Here is a 21,736-nt window from a genome sequence, read left to right on the forward strand (position 1 = left end):
ATTATATATTTATTTTAAAAATTTATAATTTAATAATAAAAATAAATTATATAATATATACCCTTATTACTTATTAATAATAATAATTAAATAAAATTTTATTAAATATTTAATATAAATTAATTATCATAAATTATTAATTATTAATCAACAGTAATAATTATTAAGTCAGCCGCACTCAAAAGTTAAACAAAAAAATGTCTTAAATAATTATGTATTTAGACCGATTTGATGTGACGCGAAATTGCAGCAAACAAGTCATTGAAATGCAATGTCATTGTGTTTCTTTCCTTCTCAACTATGGTTCATCCTGCACGGACCTTCCAAGCCCGCCAAACAGCTGTTTTACCTCGCTCTCACGGCCCACAACCACCACTTTACCGGTGACGCAGAACCAGATTACTACTCTAATGGATACCAAAGCTTCACCGACTATGAGAAGCCTCCAAACCTGGTTGGTTTGGACCTCGTGGCTCAGCTGCAGTGGCATGGGTCTTATTCCAATCCTTATTATCTCAACAAAGTCGTCTCCTTTTGCGCCAAATCCGCTTATAAGGATTTTGGTATTCAAGTCCATTGTACGATTATCAAATTGAGTTTTACTTCAAACGTATATGTATCCAGTGCTGTTGTTGATATGTATGCCAAGTGTGGCGAAATTCATTCTGCTAAAAAAATGTTCGATGAAATGCCTCAACGAAATGAAGTTACTTGGAATTCGTTGATTTCTGGGTATCTGAATGTCGGTTTCCCACAAATCGCTGTTGAATTTTTTGTCGAGATGTTAGGAGTGATGAGAGTTGTGACACCATCTAGCGTTTTAGCTTGTCTTGTGGGTTGCTCGCAATTGGAGGCAAGGGAACTTGGGGTTCAGGTTCATGGGCTGAGTGTGAAAGCTGGGTTTGGTTACAATGTTGTTGTGGGGACGGTTTTAATTGATATGTACTCAAAGTGTGGCAATGTCAACGATTCTCAGCGGGTTTTTGATCATATGGCGGATAAGAATGTTGTTACTTGGACGTCTTTGGTTACTGCATATGCACAAAATGGATACCCGGATGAAGCTATCATGTTGGTCAGAGAAATGACGCGTTTGGGACTCAAATCAAATTATGTGACTTACAACAGCCTGCTAAGTTCATTTTCTGGTCCTAAACATCTGGACTATTGCAAGCAAGTTCACTGTTGTATAATTCGACATGGTTTCGAGTCGAATGTGTATATAGCAGCAACTCTTCTCACCGTGTACTCAAAGTGTAGCAACAATGTTGAGGATTTTAAGAAGTTACGGTCAGGTGTTACATCACAAGACCACATATCATGGAATGCAATCATTTCTGGTTTATCCAATTTAGGATATGGTAAGGATGCTCTCCATAGTTTCTTTGAAATGAGGCAGGCTGGCATTATTGTGGACTTCTACACATTTACAAGTGTGCTAGGAGCAATAGGGGGTATTTCAGTCCTTGAAGAGGGAAGGAAAATGCATACTCTTATTGTAAAGATGGGGTTTGATCAAAAATTGTGTATTCAAAATGGACTTGTTTCCATGTATGCAAGATGTGGTGCCCTCAATGATTCAAAGAGGGTGTTTTGGTTGATGGAGGACCGTGATGTGATCTCTTGGAATGCACTTCTAACAGGATGTGCTCACCATGGATATGGCGAGGAGACTCTAGAATTGTTTGAACAGCTGAGAAAAACCAAGATCAAACCTGATAGCACCACCTTTCTTGCTGTGTTATCTGCTTGCAGCCATGCTGGTTTTGTTGATCAGGGACTTGAGTATTTTGATTTGATGAGAAGTCATATCTCAATTGAATCTCATAGAGTAGAGCATTATGCTAGCGTTGTTGATATTTTTGGCCGGGCTGGGTGTCTAAATGAAGCTGAAGCTGTCATTAACAGCATGCCAATAGCTCCAGGGCCCTCGGTTTATAAAGCTCTGCTTAGTGCTTGTTTAGTTCATGGAAATAGAGAAATTGCTGCACGCACTGCAAAAATGCTTCTAGAGTTGTGGCCTAATGATCCTGCGACATACATATTACTATCAAATGTGTTGAAAACAGGAGGGTGTTGGAACAATGCGGCAGATGTACGGAAACTAATGTTTGATAGAGGAGTAAGGAAGAAGCCTGGTTATAGTTGGATTTAAAATAACGGATGAATGGTTACTTTTTGCAATATTAATCACTTAACAATGCAGCCTGTCACTGACATAGGGAGATGATCAGCCTGTCATTTTCAGAGGGTGGTTGAGATAATGTAGACCGACTTCCTTTGTTGCATATGGGTGGTTTTAGTGATTCAGGTGGCAAAGAACTGAGGAAATATTTTCTATAGGACTGGCTTTACATACTACTTGAGATCATCTCTTCACTAGATCATAGTTATGGACACTTGGATAGAGCAATGGATAATACCAATCTCTATATCAACTGTATATAACACCTAGTCATAATTGCTACCATCAGGTGGGATGTGGATAACTTTTTGTGGTTTCTTGTCCTTGTGGCAGATCTGTACTTCAGAGAGAGAGCACTCGATCAATCTGCTTGTTTATGTGTTGAAATATCATAGTGCCTGCATGTTGTCCTGTTAGTTTGCAGGTGTGTTGCGGCAGTTTGTAGAGAGCCTCTGTGCTTCCACCGTCGCTAAGGGAGAGGGAGAGGCGTCTGGTTGAAGCTTCTTGCTGGGACCCAAAATCGAAGGGGCTATCCGTAAGGCACGAACAGGATGCTAAAGAGAGCCACCGCTGCCACCTTCAACCACTTTCTGGGTTGATCTATGACGCCAAGCTGAGGTTCCTCGCATTGTTTTGATTTGAGTTCCTGTTGCGGGTTGGAGGTGTTGTTGGGTCGAGTCCTCTTACCCGGATCCTTCTGCTGCCCTAGGCTTCTCTGGGCTGGGCTTTCATTCAAGACTCTAGTGTTCTCTGTTTGTGTTAAGGGCTAAAGCCTTTTTGAGTTGAGGGCTTGGATCTTTTTTTTTTTTTTCAGCTGTTTTGTCTCGGCCTGGGGATTGTTGCTTGTAACTTGGAGCCTTATATATGCCTTAACTTTTGGTCTTAGGGCCTGTTAATGAATTCCAATTAGGCCTGTTAATGAATTCCAATTTGATCTTCGGCAAAATAATAATAATAATAATGATAATAATAATTGCTATGTCCAGTTTGTATTTGCTGGTGCAGGACTTGACTTTTGGTTGTCAAATGTCAGAATGGATCAAGTCGAGTCAAAAGTTCCAAGTCGTTATTGATTAAATCCTTGTGTAGGTTCTCGTATGCATGATAAATCAATGGGGTCAAGAAAATTAATATCATATTTGATATAGTGCTGTTGTAATGCTTTTGGTACATCTTATTCTGAGATCTAGCATCAGAATAGAATAGAAGAGTAACCATGATTTTCCAGGCTCCCTCGAAATATTTTGGGAAGTTCAAATTGTAGATTATGAGGTGTGCAATGATTGTTGGGAAGTAATGAGTTATACTGATCATCAAAGCAGTTCCCGCTGTCATTGACGTCATCTTGTGGTGGGCTGCCAAACCCTTAATTTAATTAGCCATATGACAAATTTTGCCATTTCTAGGATAGAATGAAGCCTAATTGAAAACGTGGTGGAGATTTTGATTGAACAAATTAAAAGTTAAGGGATTGCATAAGAGTCACAAGGCTAAGGACTAGGAATCCCTGTCCCAATGAGAGGGGAAATTACTTTCCCATGGCATGACGCTAAGGAAAAGGGAAACTGTTATACAAGCCTAGTCATTTGCTATTTCAGGAGGCAACATTTTGTGACTATGAATTAGCAATCAAATAACACTACATAGGTTTTATTGCCATGTGTGAAAATGGAACCCACAAGCCTTCTCATACGTTTATCAGAGACATGTGGCTCCTTTTCTCTGCCTGTACAAGAGCCCCCGGAAACTGATGCTTGAACATTACTGCTTCTTTTGAATTTCCCTCTCCATAGGCAGACAATTTGAGAGACATTAAGAAAGACATTTTCTTAGGGCTTAAGCAGAAGTTATGGCACATCCTCAACCAAGAATCGGAGCAATGTATCCACTTGATGGCATGGACAGGCCAGGTGAAGCTCCTAGAACTCTATTCTCTCCTACTGTTGAACTTCTTCTGCGAGATGATATATCTCATGACTAAAAAAATTTAAGCATGCTACATGAATGGCCTGTTGCAGTTTTTAAATTCAATTATTCTCAGGCAACAAATTTGAACCTAAATCCAAGAAGTATGGATTTTAAGTCTTGTGAGGTTTATACCTGCAGGAGGGGATCTAAGGTGGTCACCACGCGCTACGCAACCATTAGGGAAGGAACATAACATGGAGGATGATCATACACCACATAGAAAGTCTGTTCTTGCCAAAGTGAAGGAGAAGGCCCGGAAATGGCGACAAACTCTCAGTAAGAAGAAGCACAATGAGGATGCTAATGCTACACCATCGTGGGGTGTTAGCTTGGAGGATGAAGATGATGAAGATGAAGATCCTGAATATCTTGGAGCCCCAAGTAACAGGAGTTTAAAGATTTGCTCTTTGAATAAGCAGTTGTGCTAGAATAATAACAAAATGTGCTAGTATTTTGCTAATTTGCTTACTAGTTTCATTTCATTTTTAGTGTATGAATCAGAGATGGCACCTGTGGGGTACAAGGAGACAGCTAGACAGCATCCAAGAGTGATTCATGTGACACCTGAGAAGCATGTTTTAACAAGCAGTGTTAACAATAGCAATAACTCTGATCTAAAGTCTCCGAGTCCTGCTAAGGTTCCCAATACAACAACTGAAACTGTGGCAGAGAAGCTGGCACCCGCGTATGCCACAGTAACAGATACAACACATGCCATTGCTTCGAAGATTCAAAGTCTCACTCTTTCAAAGTCAGAAGCACCAGCACCAGCACCAGAACCAAACCCATCCTCAGAAGCCTCATTAGCACCAAACCTTACAGTGAGGACATTAAGCCCACCACCAGCAAGTCCTAAAGCAAAGGCATTAATCCCACAAGCCCCATTAGCACCAAACCTTACAGTGAGGACGTCAAGCCCACCACCAGCAAGTGCACCAGCACCAGCCGCAATTGCAACAAAACTAGCAAACCAAGTCCCAACAGAAATGGAAAAGGCTGCACCGACCTCAGCCCCTGCAGCAGTAGCAGCTCATAATCATCCTTTTACTAGCAAGCAAATATGGGATAAAAGAGAGCTAGTAAAAGAGTATATAATGCAGAAACTGGAGCCAGGGGAGGATGAGAGGGCTCTTTCTCAAGTGATATCTGAGGCAATTAGTCCAAGAAAAACTCCTGGTGATGCAAGTGTGGTGGAGAAGGTGAAAGAAGCAGTAACATCTTTGCTTCGGAAAGACGGGTCTCCCCAACGTGCAGTTTATCATTCAGCTCAGAACTCATCATCACATATTCCTATCTCAAACAATGCTCATGAAGGTAATTCCAGAAGTAAGTACAAGAAATAGCTATTTCGTTTCGTGAGCCAAACTCAGCATTATTATTATTATTATTATTATTATTATTATTATTATTATTATTATTATTATTATTATGTGAATGCTGAAGCAAAATAAGGGTAAGAATTGGCCTGATCCTTTCATACTCAGCATTAATTCTGTTTACGTTTTGATTGTTAATGTTGACATCGTAACATAATTAATTCTCCTACCAATTGAAATGTTTGTCCTGACCGGCTAAAGGGTCTTATATACTCTTTTCTCTAATGAGATGTGTTGCTTTGCAGTTGTTGAGGAAGAAAATCATGGAAGAATACTTCAGGCCAACTGAAAGAGGAAGTCATTGGCTAATAGAGAAGTTGTATGTACTGATAAAGAGTTTACCATGAGTACTTTCCATGTTCCAATAATAATCTGTTTCTTTCTGCAGCCCTACTAGCACTAGATTAAAAGATGTGCAAAAACAATCTGATGAATGTTACATTTTGTTTTGTTTTTGGTAAGTGCTTCAATCTCCCATTTTACAATTTGGATATGCACTTGTTCTGAACTCTGCATAATTATTATCTATTTCCAATAACGAAAAACTCTAAATTAACAATTTTTGCTCGGAAGTATCTGGCAAGTCCTGTAGAAGCTCTGGGTTGCTTCGGGTCATGTAATTGTTGATTGGGAACCTAGCAAAGATTTGCAGCCATACAACTCATAGGTGCGGGAGATCATCTTTTTAATTATGAATTTTCTTATTGACTTGGCCTGTAAAGCCCATAAGATATAATTTGTAATAAAAAATTATATAATCGCATTATAATATTGTAAAATCACTAGAGTTTAGGATTGTAATAATATGAAAGGTTGTACTTTTTGCTGATTAGTTATACTTTTCATCTGATTTGTTTACTGTTGATAATCCTCCTGCATAGGAAATGACCAGAGATGAGAGATGCAACACTGTTATCCAATGCTAAAAGCTTAAATCAAGTGTATACTATATAATACAACAGAGATAAAAGAATGCTGCAGAACTTTTAGTATACTGTTAAATTGAGTTTTTATTTGATTACAATCCACTTCTCAATTTATGAAATAAAGTTCCATTATCACTTTTTCATTCAACGATCAGTATGCAGTCTACTTCCTAAAAACAAAAGCAAAGTTAGAGGTTGGATCAAAGATCAAATTGGATCCTACAAATTCAGGGAATGTGAAGATTTAACTTGTACAGTGGTCTTGCTTTTACACAGCAGGTTATGAAGGTTGGAATGCTGAGATCCCATCTGCAAAGTATGTGACAGAGCCTGCAGCTATGGCAAATTGTGAGATCACTGTTGTAGTTGTTGATGAAATAGCTTAAATATATATGCATAATCCAATTGAAAGAGGAGTTCAATTCTGGAAAAGAAGTAATTTCTTTATCAACAATTAAGCAACTTGAGTTCTAATATGTTGTGCACCGCAGAAGCATGTAAACAGTAAAGAAATAAAGTAAATACACAAAATACAAATATTTACGTGGTTCGCCCTCTCAACATAGGGCTATATCTACGGGCATGCTATCTTCTACTATCATTAACAATAAATCATACTACCCAAGAGAAACCATACTACGTAACTGCTCATATAATTAGTCCCTCTCAGTTTCTTCTAGACATAACTCAATATATTTACTATTACAACACTACAATGGGCAAGAGCCCTCTCACCAATGGACAAGAATTCATTCCTCTTAAATTTATGTCTTTGCAATGGGCAAAAGCTTCTTATCAATGGGAAGAGCTAAATCCGCAGCAATTAGCAAGCCCCCTCTCTACAATGGGCGATAGCCTCACCCCATGAGTTGAAAGCCAAATAACCTTTTCCATCATTTTTCTATTTATTTATAGTGCTAATTCACTTAATTCTAATATGATTAAGAGACCCACTTAATTTAGGAATAATACTAAAATAAGAGTTTACTTTATATAGGAAATATTCCTCTATTCTATTCTATTGAGAAATATTTCTCCCATTCAAATTAGGAAAAGGTTTCTTCAAATCCTTTTGAGTCATAATTCTAACATAATACTTAGCTTCCATTGCCCTATCTTGGTTGCCACATTTTTAATCATTATCTGTTTTTGCAGCTTAACCTTTGGAAATACTCAAGTCAGGCATAATTTAAAAAAAAAAACACACGCACATCAGTGAAAACATTTCTTGATGATTACAGGTTTTAATGTAATTACTCGTCGAAATTGCTTGCCAAATTAGTGAGGCAGAGGAATTAGAGCAGCAGCATAACATGTTGAATCATTCTAACAGGTTCATTCAAAGAAGTTGACCAACTCGCTATTATTATATGTTATCAGTAATTGTTTTCTAAATTTAGTCAAGTCAACCAATTCCTAAAAGTCTCTCTTTTATTTATTTTTTGTTATTATTCTTAAACAATTGTTACCTCTTCTGTTATCTATATATATATTGGAAAAAATATATAACTATAGCATAAAAAAGTAATAGCTATGTTAAATTGAAAGCAATTGAACTGCAGAAGCGTACATTTCTGGAAATTGGATAAAAGAGAAAGCAAAAGAAAAAGTAATCAAACATAGAAGATCCAAAAATTACATTTTCATTCATCTATCGAGGTTCACCATTTTGTCATTAATTATCTAGAATGACATCTTCTTGTAATGCAGTCAACTTGCTGCCTAACAAATGTAATTGGTGTTCAAGTGGTCATATGCTATCCTTTTATAGTTTATGACCCCAGTTAGGGTTGATCAGGAGTGTTTGTCAACTTGATTAGATAAATTGAATATTAGTTGTAGTCCATTTGCTTAAACGGCAAGATTTAAGGAAAAAATTGATAAATATTACTTTTCAAAGTACTCTTTCCCATGACTTTCATCAACTTTGAAAAGTATTTAGTAGACCATGATAATTGGAAGAGAAATGTTGATATTTCAACTATTTAAGGATCTAAGAAGGAAAAACTCAGAGCACAGAGTTTTTGATTATTTGATCAGACTAACAGCTTGTGTCTCTCCATGTTGTCAGTGTCTAAATTGCTGCATATTCTGTTCTTTATTTCTGTTTTCTTGAAGCACTTGACCTCAGCAGACCAAGAAGTAAACAAATTCATGTACCAGGGCTTCAATGGAGCCAATCTGCATCTCAATGGGATTGCCAAAATCCACCGCAGTGGTCTGCTGGAGTTAACAAACATTTCATTCCATCAAATTGGCCGTGCTTTCTTTCCATTCCCTCTCAAGTTCAGTAAATCTTCATCTACCAATTCTCAGCCTTTCTCATTTTCTACCAATTTCGTTTTCGCCATTGTTCCTCAGTTGCCTAATCTTGGTGGTCATGGCTTTGCCTTCACCATCTCTCCATCTGTAGAGTTCACAGGGGCGTGGGCAACACAATATTTAGGACTTTTTAATTCTACAGGCAATGGCTTGCCTTCAAACCATGTTTTTGCTGTTGAGCTTGATACTATAATGACTCCTGAATTTAGTGACATCAATAACAACCATATTGGAATTGATGTAAATGGCTTGGTATCCAATGTGTCAGCTCCACTAGCCTACTTTTCAGACAAGAAAAGGGAAAATAAGAACTTAGAGCTCATAAGTGGAAATCCAATGCAGGTGTGGATTGATTATGATGATGTGGAGAAGCTTCTCAATGTAACAATAGCTCCTGTAACAAGCATGAAACCAGAAAGGCCTCTATTGTCAGTAACTATTGATCTTTCTCTAGTCCTCTTGGATTCTATGTATGTTGGTTTTTCTTCATCCACTGGATCAATGGCAAGCTACCATTATGTTCTTGGGTGGAGCTTCAACAGAAGTGGGCCATCTCAAAGTCTTGATGTATCAAAGCTTCCTCCACTTCCACATAAAAGAGAATCAAGTAAGAAACTACATTTAAGAATTATGATCCCATCAATAACAGCAAGTGTTGTGCTGATAGTAATCTCTGGAGCTGTTTATAGGAGGAAGAGACATGAAGAATTGCGCGAAGATTGGGAACAGGAATATGGTCCTCAAAGATTCTCTTACAAAGATCTCCATAGAGCAACCAAAGGATTCAAAGACAAAGAACTGCTGGGGTTTGGGGGTTTTGGAAGGGTTTATAGAGGAGTATTGCCTTCTTCCAATGCACAAGTTGCAATCAAGAAAGTCTCACATGATTCTCAACAAGGAATTAAGGAATTTGTTGCTGAGATTGTTAGCATGGGGAGGCTAAGGCATAGGAACCTGGTACAGCTCCTAGGCTATTGCCGGCGAAAGGGAGAGCTGCTTTTGGTATATGATTATCTGCCTAATGGAAGCCTAGACAAATTCCTATTTCACAATGACACACCAAACTTGAATTGGGTTCGTCGATATCAAATCCTGAGAGGTGTTGCATCTGCCCTTCTTTATCTTCATGAAGAGTGGGAACAAGTTGTTCTGCACAGAGATGTGAAAGCTAGTAACGTTATGTTAGATGCTGATCTTAATGGACGGTTAGGAGATTTTGGACTAGCTAAGTTCTATGATCATGGATCAATTCCTCAAACAACCTGGGTGGTTGGAACAGTGGGATACCTTGCACCAGAGGTTTCAAGAACAGGAAGGGTCACTACCAGCAGTGATGTTTTTGCCTTTGGGACATTAATGTTTGAAGTGGCTTGTGGAAGGAGGCCTATAGAGCCAGAAAGACCACCTCATGAGGTGATATTGTTAGACTGGATTCTAGAAAGCTGGAAAAGAGGGGCCATTCTTCAGACAAGCGATCCTAAATTGGAAGGTAAATATATGGCGGAGGAAATGGAATTGGTTTTGAAGTTAGGCCTGCTTTGTACTCACCCGATACCAGCAGCCAGGCCTGTCATGAGGCAAGTCATGCAGTATCTGGATCGAAATGCTAACTTGCCAGATATAGCACTTGATGGTCCTGGGATTGGTTCGTTCAAAATAAGCCATGAAGCAGCTAGAGATTGCAATTTGTCCTTCCCTGCATCTAATGATTATTCTGTGTTGTCTATCACTGACTCCATCCTCAGCTGCGGTCGTTGAATCTGAAAACTTCATGATACATGAGGTAAACTTTCCTTAAGCCAGAGACTGATCATGTTTGACCTATAGGTGCAAGCTTAAAATTGGTGCCACAAATTAGATGCAGTAAGGTTGAAGCAGAATCCTAAGGGTCATTTTGTATGCATTTATGCTGCTGGTTATGAGCTTCTACAAACTGTAACTGATACTGTTCTGTTCCGTAATTTTAGTCTTGGCAATTTCTATGGATTTAAATAGCCATAGAAGAACAAATAAAACCAAATGAACATTTTAATTCCTTTAAATTCTATTAATTAAACATCGATAAAACAACAACATTCCAAGCAGACTTCTGATTATCCTCCTGTATAGTAACTAACCAAAGATGGCTTTCACAATGGAGCATATACTACAAGAAAGATATTTAAGGTACACAATCGCACAATATAGAAAAAAGAGAAAAAAATTAACAAAAAAATTTATCGTCCACTGGCAAGATGGGAGAAAGTTGCACTAGGATGAAGAAGAGAAGAATTCTTAAACCCTAATCCTAGTGGCTTAGGGCCTGGCCGATACCACCTCTATTACCACTCTGACCTCACTTTTTGTACTGGGTCGCAAAATTTTCAGGTCAGGTCAGGTCACAACAACAAAACATAATGGAATGAATTTTTAGTTGCAATCCACTACGTTCACTAACGTTCTACCAACCGTGCTCTTATTTTATGAAATTAAGATGCAATACCACTGCATCATCCAACAATAAGTATACAATCTTCTCCCTCAGAACAACTCTAGAACGGCTGTATTAACCTTTGGTTTAGTACTAGTTTATCTATTACTCATCCTACAGGTTGGATCATATTGTGGAATCATTGTTGCAAATTGGGTGAACTCAAATGATTCCCAAAAGTCTCCTCATTGCTTCTTCTATTATCAAAAAATTATAGCTTGTAGAACGAGTAAAAGCTAATCTAAATTAAAAGCAATTAGACTTCAAAAGCATGCAAATCTTGAAAATGGATGATAATGAAAGCAACATCTGTTGATTATTTTGTAATCAAACACAGAACATCCAAAATTACCTTTATTATTCTGTCATTTATTTTAAAGAGGGTATCTTTCTTCTTGTAATAAAGTCAACTTCTGCTACCTATAGGACATAAATAGCGTCAAAATTTAATATTTATTTAAGTTTGGGACCCCAATTAGGATCATGCATGAACTTTGTAATTGACAATATAAATTGATTAGTTATAATCTATTTTTTTAAACAGCAAGATTAATTGACTATTATAATTTTTGTTTTCTAGATCATTCTTCCTTTTACCTTGCACGAGCTTTGAAAAGAATTTTGTTTCCCCTGACAATGGGAAGAGACAAGTAGATATTTTGGCCACAGGATTTTAACACCACAATAGAAGAAGATATCATAGTACAAAACTTTTATTAATTGAGCAAGCCAATAACTTCTCATCTCCATGTTTTCAATGTTTAACTTGCAGCATATTCTGCTCTATCTCTCTGTTTGCTCGGTATGCTTGACCTTTGCTCAAGTGGAAAACCAGTTCATCTACCATGGCTTCAGTGGAGCTAACCTGTATCTCAGTGGGGCTTCAAAAGTCCATCCCAATGGTCTGCTGGAGCTTACAAACATTTCAGACCACCAAATTGGCCGTACTTTCTTCCCATTCCCATTCAAATTCAATAAATCTTTGTCCAAAAATTTTCAGTCTCTCTCATTTTCTACCAACTTTGCGTTTGCCATTGTTCCTAAGTTGCCGGCTCTTGGTGGTCATGGCATTGCCTTCACTATCTCTTCATCTGTGGAGTTCCCAGGGGCATTGGCTACGCAATACTTTGGACTCTTCAATTCTACAAGCGGTAACTTGTCTTCAAACCATGTTTTTGCTGTTGAGCTTGATACTGTAAAGAATATTGATGTTAATGATATCGATAGCAACCATGTTGGAATTGATGTAAATGGTTTGATATCCAAAGAATCAATTCCAGTGGCCTACTATTCGGACAAGGAAAGGGAAAATAAGAGTTTAGAGCTCATAAGTGGAAATCCAATGCAGATGTGGATAGATTATGATGAAGAGGATAAGCTACTAAATGTAACAGTTGCTCCAATAACAAGCTTGAAACCAGAAAAGCCTCTATTGTCAACAACCATTGATCTTACTCTAGTACTCTTGGATTCTATGTATGTTGGGTTTTCTTCATCTACAGGAGTCACCACGAGCTACCATTACATTCTTGGGTGGAGCTTCAACAAAAGTGGTCCAGCTCAAAGTCTTGATATATCAAAGCTTCCTTCACTTCCACCTAGAAGAGAATCGAGTAAGAGAACAGATTTAAGAATTATCATCCCATCAATAACAGTAAGTGTTGTGCTGATAATAATATCTGGAATTGTTTATGTATTAAGGAGGAAGAAATTTGAAGAACTGCGTGAAGATTGGGAACAGGAATATTGTCCTCAAAGATTCTCTTACAGAGATCTCTATACAGCAACTAAAGGATTCAGGGAAAAAGAGCTGCTGGGGTTTGGAGGTTTTGGAGGGGTTTACAGAGGAATATTACCTTCTTCCAATACAGAAGTTGCAGTCAAGAAAGTCTCACATGATTCCAAGCAGGGCATGAAAGAATTTGTTGCTGAGATTGTTAGCATGGGGAGGCTAAGGCATAGGAACCTGGTACAGCTCCTAGGCTATTGCCGTCGGAAAGGAGAGCTGCTCTTGGTATATGATTATATGCCTAATGGAAGCCTTGACAAATTCCTATTTCGCAGTGACACACCAAACCTGAACTGGGTTCAGCGATATCAGATCCTGAGGGGAGTTGCATCGGCCCTTCTTTACCTCCATGAGGAGTGGGAGCAAGTGGTTTTGCACAGAGATGTGAAAGCTAGTAATGTTCTGTTAGATGCCGATCTCAACGGACGGTTAGGAGATTTTGGACTAGCCAGGTTTTATGATCATGGATCAATTCCTCAGACAACTTCTGTGGCTGGAACTGTGGGATACCTTGCACCAGAGGTTACAAGAACAGGAATGACCACAACTAGCAGTGATGTTTTTGCTTTTGGCACGCTTATGCTTGAAATGGCTTGTGGAAGGAAGCCTATAGCACCAGAAAGACCTCCTGAGGAGATGATTTTGGTAGACTGGGTTCTTGAATGCTGGAAAAGAGGGGTAATTCTTGAGACAAGTGATCCTAGACTGGAAGGTAAGTTTGAAGTAGAGAAAATGGAATTGGTTTTGAAGCTAGGCCTTCTTTGTGCTCACCCAACACCTGCAGCCAGGCCTACCTTGAGGCAAGTGATGCAGTATCTGGATAGAAATGCGACATTACCAGATATACCACTGGATGGTCCTGGTATTGGTCTGGTCACAGTTGGCCAGGAAGTAGCTGGAGACTGCAAACTGTCATTCCCTACATCTAATGAATATTCTGGTTTGTCTAGCACAGACTCAATCCTCAGCTACGGTCGTTGAATATGCCCTAATGAGGTAAACATTCCTTAAGCCAGAGACTGAATAAGTTAATTTGATCTGTCGCTGCAAGCTTGTAATTGGTGCTACCAATTTAATTGTCACGACCCAACCTATGGGCCGGACCGGCACTAGGACCTGAGCCGGCATAAAGCCCCCGAGGCCCGTAGTAAGCCTTACTATTCTCAAATCCATAACCAAGGCCCAAAAACTTAGGTCCAACATGTAAATACAATTAAATAAAATATTTTTATTCGGGTCAACCCAACCCGATAGCCATCGAAAACTGAAATAAGGGGAGCCTCGCTTAACCCTGTTACCTCATTTACAAACTGTTTAAATCTCATAAAATTTTTTTCTTTTCATTTATTAATATGAAAACTTGAATTCATACAGTCCCTGACAGGCTTAATGCTACTACTAGCACATGCGGAGTCCTAAATTACAAATTTAGAGAATAATAATACAATTAAATAATCGACGTTAAACCTGCGAGAAAGAAAACAGGTTGCTCTGTAAAATAACTCCTCCTGTGGCCTGGAAAAATATTGAACAGGAGTGAGCGTTCGACTCAGAGAGTAAAATATCAATTTTAACCATAATCTCTATAACTATCTAAAATTAATGCACCCTGTAGAGTGAAATGCAACATCAACAACATTTTCACATCATAACATCAAAAAGGTAATTTGGAGCACTCACACACCCTGTAGTATCAATCATAACATATGGGAGCTGATCCCCTATACAGCTCTCTTAAATCCAACCTGGTGCCAGCGAATTACTCAAGCTCGGACTTCCACTTAATAACCAAATCGAGGGTCCCAGCGAATTACTCAAGCCGTGACTACCCCTCGAAGGATCGGGTCCCAGCGAATTACTCAAGCCGTGACTACCCCGTCCTATCCATAGTCCACACCACGTCACACGCACGCCAACGCACGCTGCTTGCTCCAAATTACCACAACAACATCCATGGCACATCAACGCTATGAATGCAACATAAATCGTGCCTAGAGTTTAACTAAATAAATATATGCATATAAGTGATGCATGGGCATGCTTGAACATATAATAATATCGAAATTACAATTAAAATTAATATTCTACTCACAGACTTGACGACAATCACTGTGGCGGCTGGGCGGAGGAAGAAGGCTGTCCCGGCTCACCTGACAATTTTATTACAATCATTTAATAAATCTGACTCAATACAAACAAAGAAAAAGACCAATACGTCCTAAGTCGTGCCGAAAATCCGGCAGAGTCTCCCCTATACCTAGGACCTACCCAACCTGCAAAAAGGCTCAAATAGCACTTCTAAATTCTCAATTTCCACAACCACATCTCATCAATATCACGTAGCCCCTCCTGGGCCCTCCAAATCAGACAATACTCAAAATCTCAAAAATTACGTTTTAGTCCCTATAATTGACATTTTTAAAAAATCTACTCAAACAAGCTCTAAAAATTCTAAAATTTTGTCTCGCGGTCCTTAATAATATTATAAGGCTATTGCAAAATGAATTGTAATTTTCTAATCACCCATGAATATTTTATTCAAGAATTTTACTCGATTCCATGAGATTCCAACATCTAATATATTCTTAATTCAACCTAATTAAATATTTACATATTTAAACCTCCATCCTCAAGCTTCAATCAATTTTATAAAATTTAAATATCTTAATTTCAAATAATCTTATATGCCCACATGCTAAAAATCTAACTAAAATCCATCTATATTCTTCAAAAATATTCTACAATCACTCAAAAATTCAACAAACGCCATAGAATATCTCCAAATAATTTTACTTTCATCATATATTTTTCTTAGAATTTTTCTCCAATTTTTTCCTGTTTAAGAAACACTGTATTTATGCTCCACAGAGAAATAATAAAAATTGTCTTACCCGAAGTTTATCTGTGTCTTAAAAATTCCAAAAATTTATGAGGAAGCCTCTGGAAGTTGAATTATCTCCATAGCCCACCGGAGCCACCGCCGGCACCACCGCGCAAGGTGGCTGGCCGCCGGTCGCCGGCAACATTTTCCGAATCTGATCATACCCCCATGTTCCTATCCTCTTCCTTAGTCCATATGTGGTCTCGGATCGTCGATCCAACGGTCGGATTGTCGTAGATCTGACGAAAAAGCTTGAAAAACCCGAAACTTCTCTCCTCCATATCTCACTCATCCGACCTCCATTTGCTTCAAAATTGGTATCAAAAGAAAGCTCTCGGAACAAGCTTTCCAACGCCACCGGAATCGCCTCGATCGGACGTCGGATGAAGCCGGAATCGCGCCGGAAAGCCGTTGGCCACTGTGCGCGCGTTTTCTCTCTCTTCTCCCTCTCTTGCCGCCGTTTCTGGTGGTTATGGCCGTCGCCGGAGGGTTGCCGGCCGGTGGGGAGCTGCTTGGGACGCCGCCGGCCGGTCACCGGAGAAAGGAAGAAGAAGAAGAGAGGGAAGGAGAGGGAGAGAAGATAAATGGGGGGGGGGGGGAGTTCCTCCTCCCGTTTTTGAAATTTTTTTTTTTTTTTTTTTTTTTAAAAAAAACTGGCTGTGACAGTGGGAAACCCACTACCACACGCCAAAAATCCCATCAGCAATTTTTTTTTTTTTTTTTTTCAGGGTTGTTACATTCTTCCCCCCTTAAGAAAAATTCGTCCTCGAATTTTCGAAGAAACAAGAGATATGGAAAAGAAGATTATCGGAACAAGTGAAATCATTACTCCTCCAGCTATGCAGAGATTGGTAAAACATTTATTCTTCAAACTTTTGTAACTATTCATTGACCATTTTCTGACATTTTAAGTATTCGCTATACCTCACCGTTCTTGACTTGATGTCTCATAACTTTAATCAACTTTGGTGTTTACCTCACTTTTATTACGCCCCAACATGTGTCTTGGTGACTTCAGTCATCATTCCTTTGTTTTAATAATCTCTGTTTTCCCCAATGACATAACTTATGTTCCTTATTCCATGGTATCCTATGAGTAGCTTTCCTGTAGCACCTAATCTAGGCATCTTGTTCGAGATCTTTACTCTTCCTATGACTTCAGTGGTCAACACCTATAAATCTTCTCACTCCCATGCAACTTCGAATTCTTAATCTCTTTTGTGTCATTACTAAGGTACTTAGACCAACCTCTATCCATCTTATGTAACTAGTCAGGTAGAGTTCCCTCCAAGGGCTAAGTGTACCATTTATCAATATTAGAAAGCAAACTGGGTCTCCTCTTTTATATGACAAACGTGTTTATTTTCCTGACAACTCAATCCATGCGACTTTATCAATTCTCACTCCTTCTCTGGAATGGAAATATCTAGACTTCTTCCTTTAGCTTCTTAGTATGTGGCCTATTTCTGACACATTAGCACTCAGATCGAGGCTCTACTACTCCTTTAATCTATCATCTCATAATAAATCTCTTAGTGTGTTCCTAGCATACCTATTCCTCCTTATCCTCATCATTATAACTGGCTCTATCGAGCTCTTTTTCTGTCCTTTACATCTTATCCACTTCCCTTTTCCTTTTTTTTTTTTTGGTATTGTTGATATCCTTTCAACCTGCTGTACTTATTCCTTAATTTTAGTCCTATTTCACCCTTACACCTTTTTCCTTCAAGGATGTCCATCCCATCATCAACTTTAACTTTCATTTTATTTCTTAGTCTTATCTTGATTACTAGTTCTACTACTTCGAGAATTCTAACCTTACAATTTACTCCTACCGGCACATTCTTCACCCTTTGTAACACTTATAATTAACCATAGAAAATTCTTTTTGTATCCCCTTTCCCAACTTAACTATCAGAACATTATCATTCCCCACCAGCCTCAGTAGGAAATTGCTCATCCTGGATGGATAGGAGCCCTTGAAACTATAAGTTCCTTCTGAACTACACGGCTGTGGGAAATGTGTACCATGCCTTAATTCTAAACAAGATACTTTACATGTTCATTCTCCTTAATATAATCACATATACTGCCCATAGCTTTCCAAACTTCCATAGCTTTCCAAACTTCAGCCTCAACTTCTCCTATTAGCAACAATCTCATTCGCTGTAACTCATTCACTATTAGTATTCTCTCCAGCTCATAGTTTAAAACAGTTGCAAGTCTTAGTAGCTAACTCAATTTAACTCCTGTCATTACTCTGATCATCCTTTCATACTTAACACTAGGTATGTACTTACTGTCATTCTCATATCAATAAATTGTGTATGAATTGGTGCCTACCAAACTCTCAAATAACTAGGTCTCCTTGACTCAGTCTCTGTTCCTTATATAACCTTCTAGAACCAAAAGCACAAGCTAAACTTGAAAAGAAAGAAAAATATCCTCTTATATTCAACTACGCCGGATTGTCCATATAACAACATTTAACCTATGTTTCTTGGTCTTTCTCTTAAAATTTCATCATCTCCTAGCACAATTGTGCTCTACCTATAAGATGTCATCTGCATGAACTCTTTACCGAACCATTGTCCTTCCTGACATAATATTTTATAATTTATTAACTTTACTTATACTCGACCTCTGATTCATATCCATCATCGTTAAAATTGTGCCTTAACTTTTGTTGATTCTTGAAAGATTTCTCTTACTAATAGATTCTTCCAACACTAATTCTAATCTTATCTATGGTCATTAGTTTGATCCTTGAACTTTCTAGTGATTTATAACCACCCAGACTTGTCACTTCTCGTTCTACCCCTACTGTTGTCATGTCGTTATTGCTTCACTACAAAGTGATTCTATTGATCACACTAAAAATGTTTGCCTGACATTCATAATGAACCTCTAACTACCTTGTCACTATCTCAAAAGTCTAACTTAAAGCCTCTGTGTCATTATCTATCATTCTTTTTCTCTCATCATACCTTTTTGATCCCTTAGATTAACTTTTATTAAACTTACTACTTACTAACTTCTTCTTCTCTGCCTAATTAGATAGTCCACAATATCATCGCACACCTTCTAGCTTTTACTCATTATTATTGTATTCCATACCTCCATCACTGTTCTTACTAATGTGGTCCCATTTTGGGTTTTCCATCCTTGTCATTCTCCTTGCCAAGAATAACACTTAGCCTACCCTATATCTTAACTTTGTTCCTTTTGTTACGCGCCCTTTAGGTTGTCCTTTCATTTATTTCCTTTTTCTTATCCAAAATAGAACTTAACTATTCTATCCCTGGTTCCATTCTTCTTCCTTTAGCTTACATAATATCCTTACTACCTCGAGAACTGATTCTGCAGTAATTTTATTTATTTGTTGTTATCATTATCATTATTATTATTATTATTTTCTATATTTACTCAATTCGCCAATACTTAAGATTCCGAGCACCCAAACCTGCCATCCAATTTAAAGGATTTACATCCATCATGATCTTGATTATATATGATTCCTATAATGGAACTTGTATCCTCTCCAGGATACCCGAGCCAACTACTCTCTACCACACTCTACAGTCCCATCTGGGGCACTATTTTGTTGGTCCCCATTGTTAATAATAACTTTCGATCCCTTCTGAAAAGATAGGACTATACCCTAACTTGCTGCAACAAAGGTACTACATTTACCACGTTGCCCAAACCATGTCAAATTAATGACTCTCCTATCATATTATAGCTCTGTGAATCATCAATTCATAGTTTCGACCTTCCCTAGGTAGTAGGGTTGTACTTTATTCCATACTAATACACACAAGGTATACTATTCTCACTAAGCTCTAAGCAAAATGTTTGTCATACTGCAAAAATCATCCAAAATTCCATACCGAAGACTAGATGGTCTCACTCTATAGGTGTCACCTTTACTTTGCAACTAGTCCGAAACCTCTGGTCTGATGGCAACTCTTACTGTAACTCTAGCTCATGCTAGGGTAACTGAGTCACTGACTCTAGTTACCACCCAACTGTGACCTTTCGATATTCTAGCTCTAGACTCTTAACCAGGAGTTCCCAACTCCTCTGCAGATATAAAACTCTGTTCTGGTATTACTGTACCAAAACAGAGACTGCCTGCAACATCCTCATCATAAGCACTCTGGAAGTACGCGACTCTACACAATAATCTCATATCGGTCATGTCTGCGACTACAGAGCAGACATCGAGAACATTGTATAGTTACTACGATACGTCCTGACCGACTAGGTCTCCTAATTTCTTATCTCTCTTGAATCTTCTATTATCATAAACTTATTACATTTGGGTCACCCACGATGATTGCCCGGCGGTGGTATCCTCATCTTTATCTAGGGCAACTGTACTTTCAAGACTCACCTTTATGTACTCGTGCCTTGCACGAAATGGGCACACCATTTAAACCCATACAGACAGAAACATAGCATTTCTTGGAGTACGTATCCTCATGATAGACCTCAACATGTCTGCTAACTCTATTTCACATTTCTATGTACTCCACGAAAATCAAGACACTAACTGAGGTACTTTTATATTTCCCGAGGTATAACGCAGAATCTAGAAACAAAGAATTACAGAAAAGACAAAACAGAATCCTATACTCCGCATGTAACATCCTAACAAGACTCCTTTTACACTCCCAAGTATATTATTTCCCATGAATCTAGAGCCTAAGCTCTGATACCAACTTTGTCACGACCCAACCTATGGGCCGGACCGGCACTAGGACCTGGGCCGGCATAAAGCCCCCGAGGCCCGTAGTAAGCCTTACTATTCTCAAATCCATAACCAAGGCCCAAAAACTTAGGTCCAACATGTAAATACAATTAAATAAAATATTTTTATTCGGGTCAACCCAACCCGATAGCCATCGAAAACTGAAATAAGGGGAGCCTCGCTCAACCCTGTTACCTCATTTACAAACTGTTTAAATCTCATAAAATTTTTTTCTTTTCATTTATTAATATGAAAACTTGAATTCATACAGTCCCTGACAGGCTTAATGCTACTACTAGCACATGCGGAGTCCTAAATTACAAATTTAGAGAATAATAATACAATTAAATAATCGACGTTAAACCTGCGAGAAAGAAAACAGGTTGCTCTGTAAAATAACTCCTCCTGTGGCCTGGAAAAATATTGAACAGGAGTGAGCGTTCGACTCAGAGAGTAAAATATCAATTTTAACCATAATCTCTATAACTATCTAAAACTAATGCACCCTGTAGAGTGAAATGCAACATCAACAACATTTTCACATCATAACATCAAAAAGGTAATTTGGAGCACTCACACACCCTGTAGTATCAATCATAACATATGGGAGTGATCCCTATCTGACTCTCTTAAATCCAACTGGTGCGGTGAATTACTCAAGCTCGGACTTCCACTTAATAACCAAATCGAGGTCCCAATGAATTACTCAAGCCGTGACTACCCCTCGAAGGATCGGGTCCCAGCGAATTACTCAAGCCGTGACTGCCCCGTCCTATCCATAGTCCACACCACATCACACGCACGCCAACGCACGCACACTGCTCCAAATTACCACAACAACATCCATGGCACATCAACAGTTATGAATGCAACATAAATCGTGCCTAGAGTTTAACTAAATAAATATATGCATATAAGTGATGCATGGGCATGCTTGAACATATAATAATATCGAAATTATAATTAAAATTAATATTCTACTCACAGACTTGACGACAATCACTGTGGCGGCTGGGCGGAGGAAGAAGGCTATCCCGGCTCACCTGACAATTTTATTACAATCATT

The 21,736-nt window shown here is 38.5% G+C and overlaps 4 protein-coding genes and 1 long non-coding RNA gene across 6 annotated transcripts; 4 read left to right on the forward strand and 1 right to left on the reverse strand.

Moving 5' to 3' along the window:
- The first annotated feature begins 221 nt into the window (after positions 1-221).
- On the forward strand, positions 222-3,070 carry LOC110636990 (pentatricopeptide repeat-containing protein At1g11290, chloroplastic-like). Its single transcript, XM_021786907.2, has one exon. The coding sequence runs from the start codon at positions 272-274 to the stop codon at positions 2,153-2,155; it is 1,884 nt and encodes a 627-aa protein (XP_021642599.2). The 5' UTR covers positions 222-271; the 3' UTR covers positions 2,156-3,070.
- Positions 3,071-3,786: 716 nt separating this feature from the next.
- Positions 3,787-6,198, forward strand: LOC110636980 (pectinesterase inhibitor 10). 2 transcript variants are annotated; one of them, XM_021786892.2, is made up of 4 exons: positions 3,787-4,095; positions 4,292-4,534; positions 4,643-5,467; positions 5,775-6,198. In XM_021786892.2, exons 1-4 carry the CDS (start codon positions 4,035-4,037, stop codon positions 5,816-5,818), a joined length of 1,173 nt encoding a protein of 390 aa, XP_021642584.2. In that variant the 5' UTR covers positions 3,787-4,034; the 3' UTR covers positions 5,819-6,198. The 2 variants fall into 2 exon arrangements, with proteins under 2 accessions (XP_021642584.2, XP_021642582.2); XM_021786890.2 differs by having other exon boundaries at positions 3,788-4,095; positions 4,643-5,479.
- Positions 6,199-8,491: 2,293 nt separating this feature from the next.
- Positions 8,492-10,951, forward strand: LOC110636985 (L-type lectin-domain containing receptor kinase I.8-like). The gene has a single exon (XM_021786895.2). The coding sequence runs from the start codon at positions 8,517-8,519 to the stop codon at positions 10,533-10,535; it is 2,019 nt and encodes a 672-aa protein (XP_021642587.2). The 5' UTR covers positions 8,492-8,516; the 3' UTR covers positions 10,536-10,951.
- Positions 10,952-11,950: 999 nt separating this feature from the next.
- LOC131183090 (L-type lectin-domain containing receptor kinase SIT2-like) lies at positions 11,951-14,107 on the forward strand. The gene has a single exon (XM_058153002.1). It carries the CDS (start codon positions 11,996-11,998, stop codon positions 14,015-14,017), a length of 2,022 nt encoding a protein of 673 aa, XP_058008985.1. The 5' UTR covers positions 11,951-11,995; the 3' UTR covers positions 14,018-14,107.
- Positions 14,108-14,349: 242 nt separating this feature from the next.
- Positions 14,350-16,497, reverse strand: LOC131183091 (uncharacterized). The gene is made up of 3 exons (XR_009151249.1): positions 15,928-16,497; positions 15,129-15,186; positions 14,350-14,551 (listed from the first exon to the last, which is right to left on the reverse strand). It is a non-coding gene; the product is annotated as an uncharacterized LOC131183091 (long non-coding RNA).
- Positions 16,498-21,736: the final 5,239 nt, after the last annotated feature.

This window comes from Hevea brasiliensis, chromosome 9 (assembly GCF_030052815.1).
Source record: "Hevea brasiliensis isolate MT/VB/25A 57/8 chromosome 9, ASM3005281v1, whole genome shotgun sequence".
Taxonomy (NCBI): Eukaryota; Viridiplantae; Streptophyta; class Magnoliopsida; order Malpighiales; family Euphorbiaceae; genus Hevea; species Hevea brasiliensis.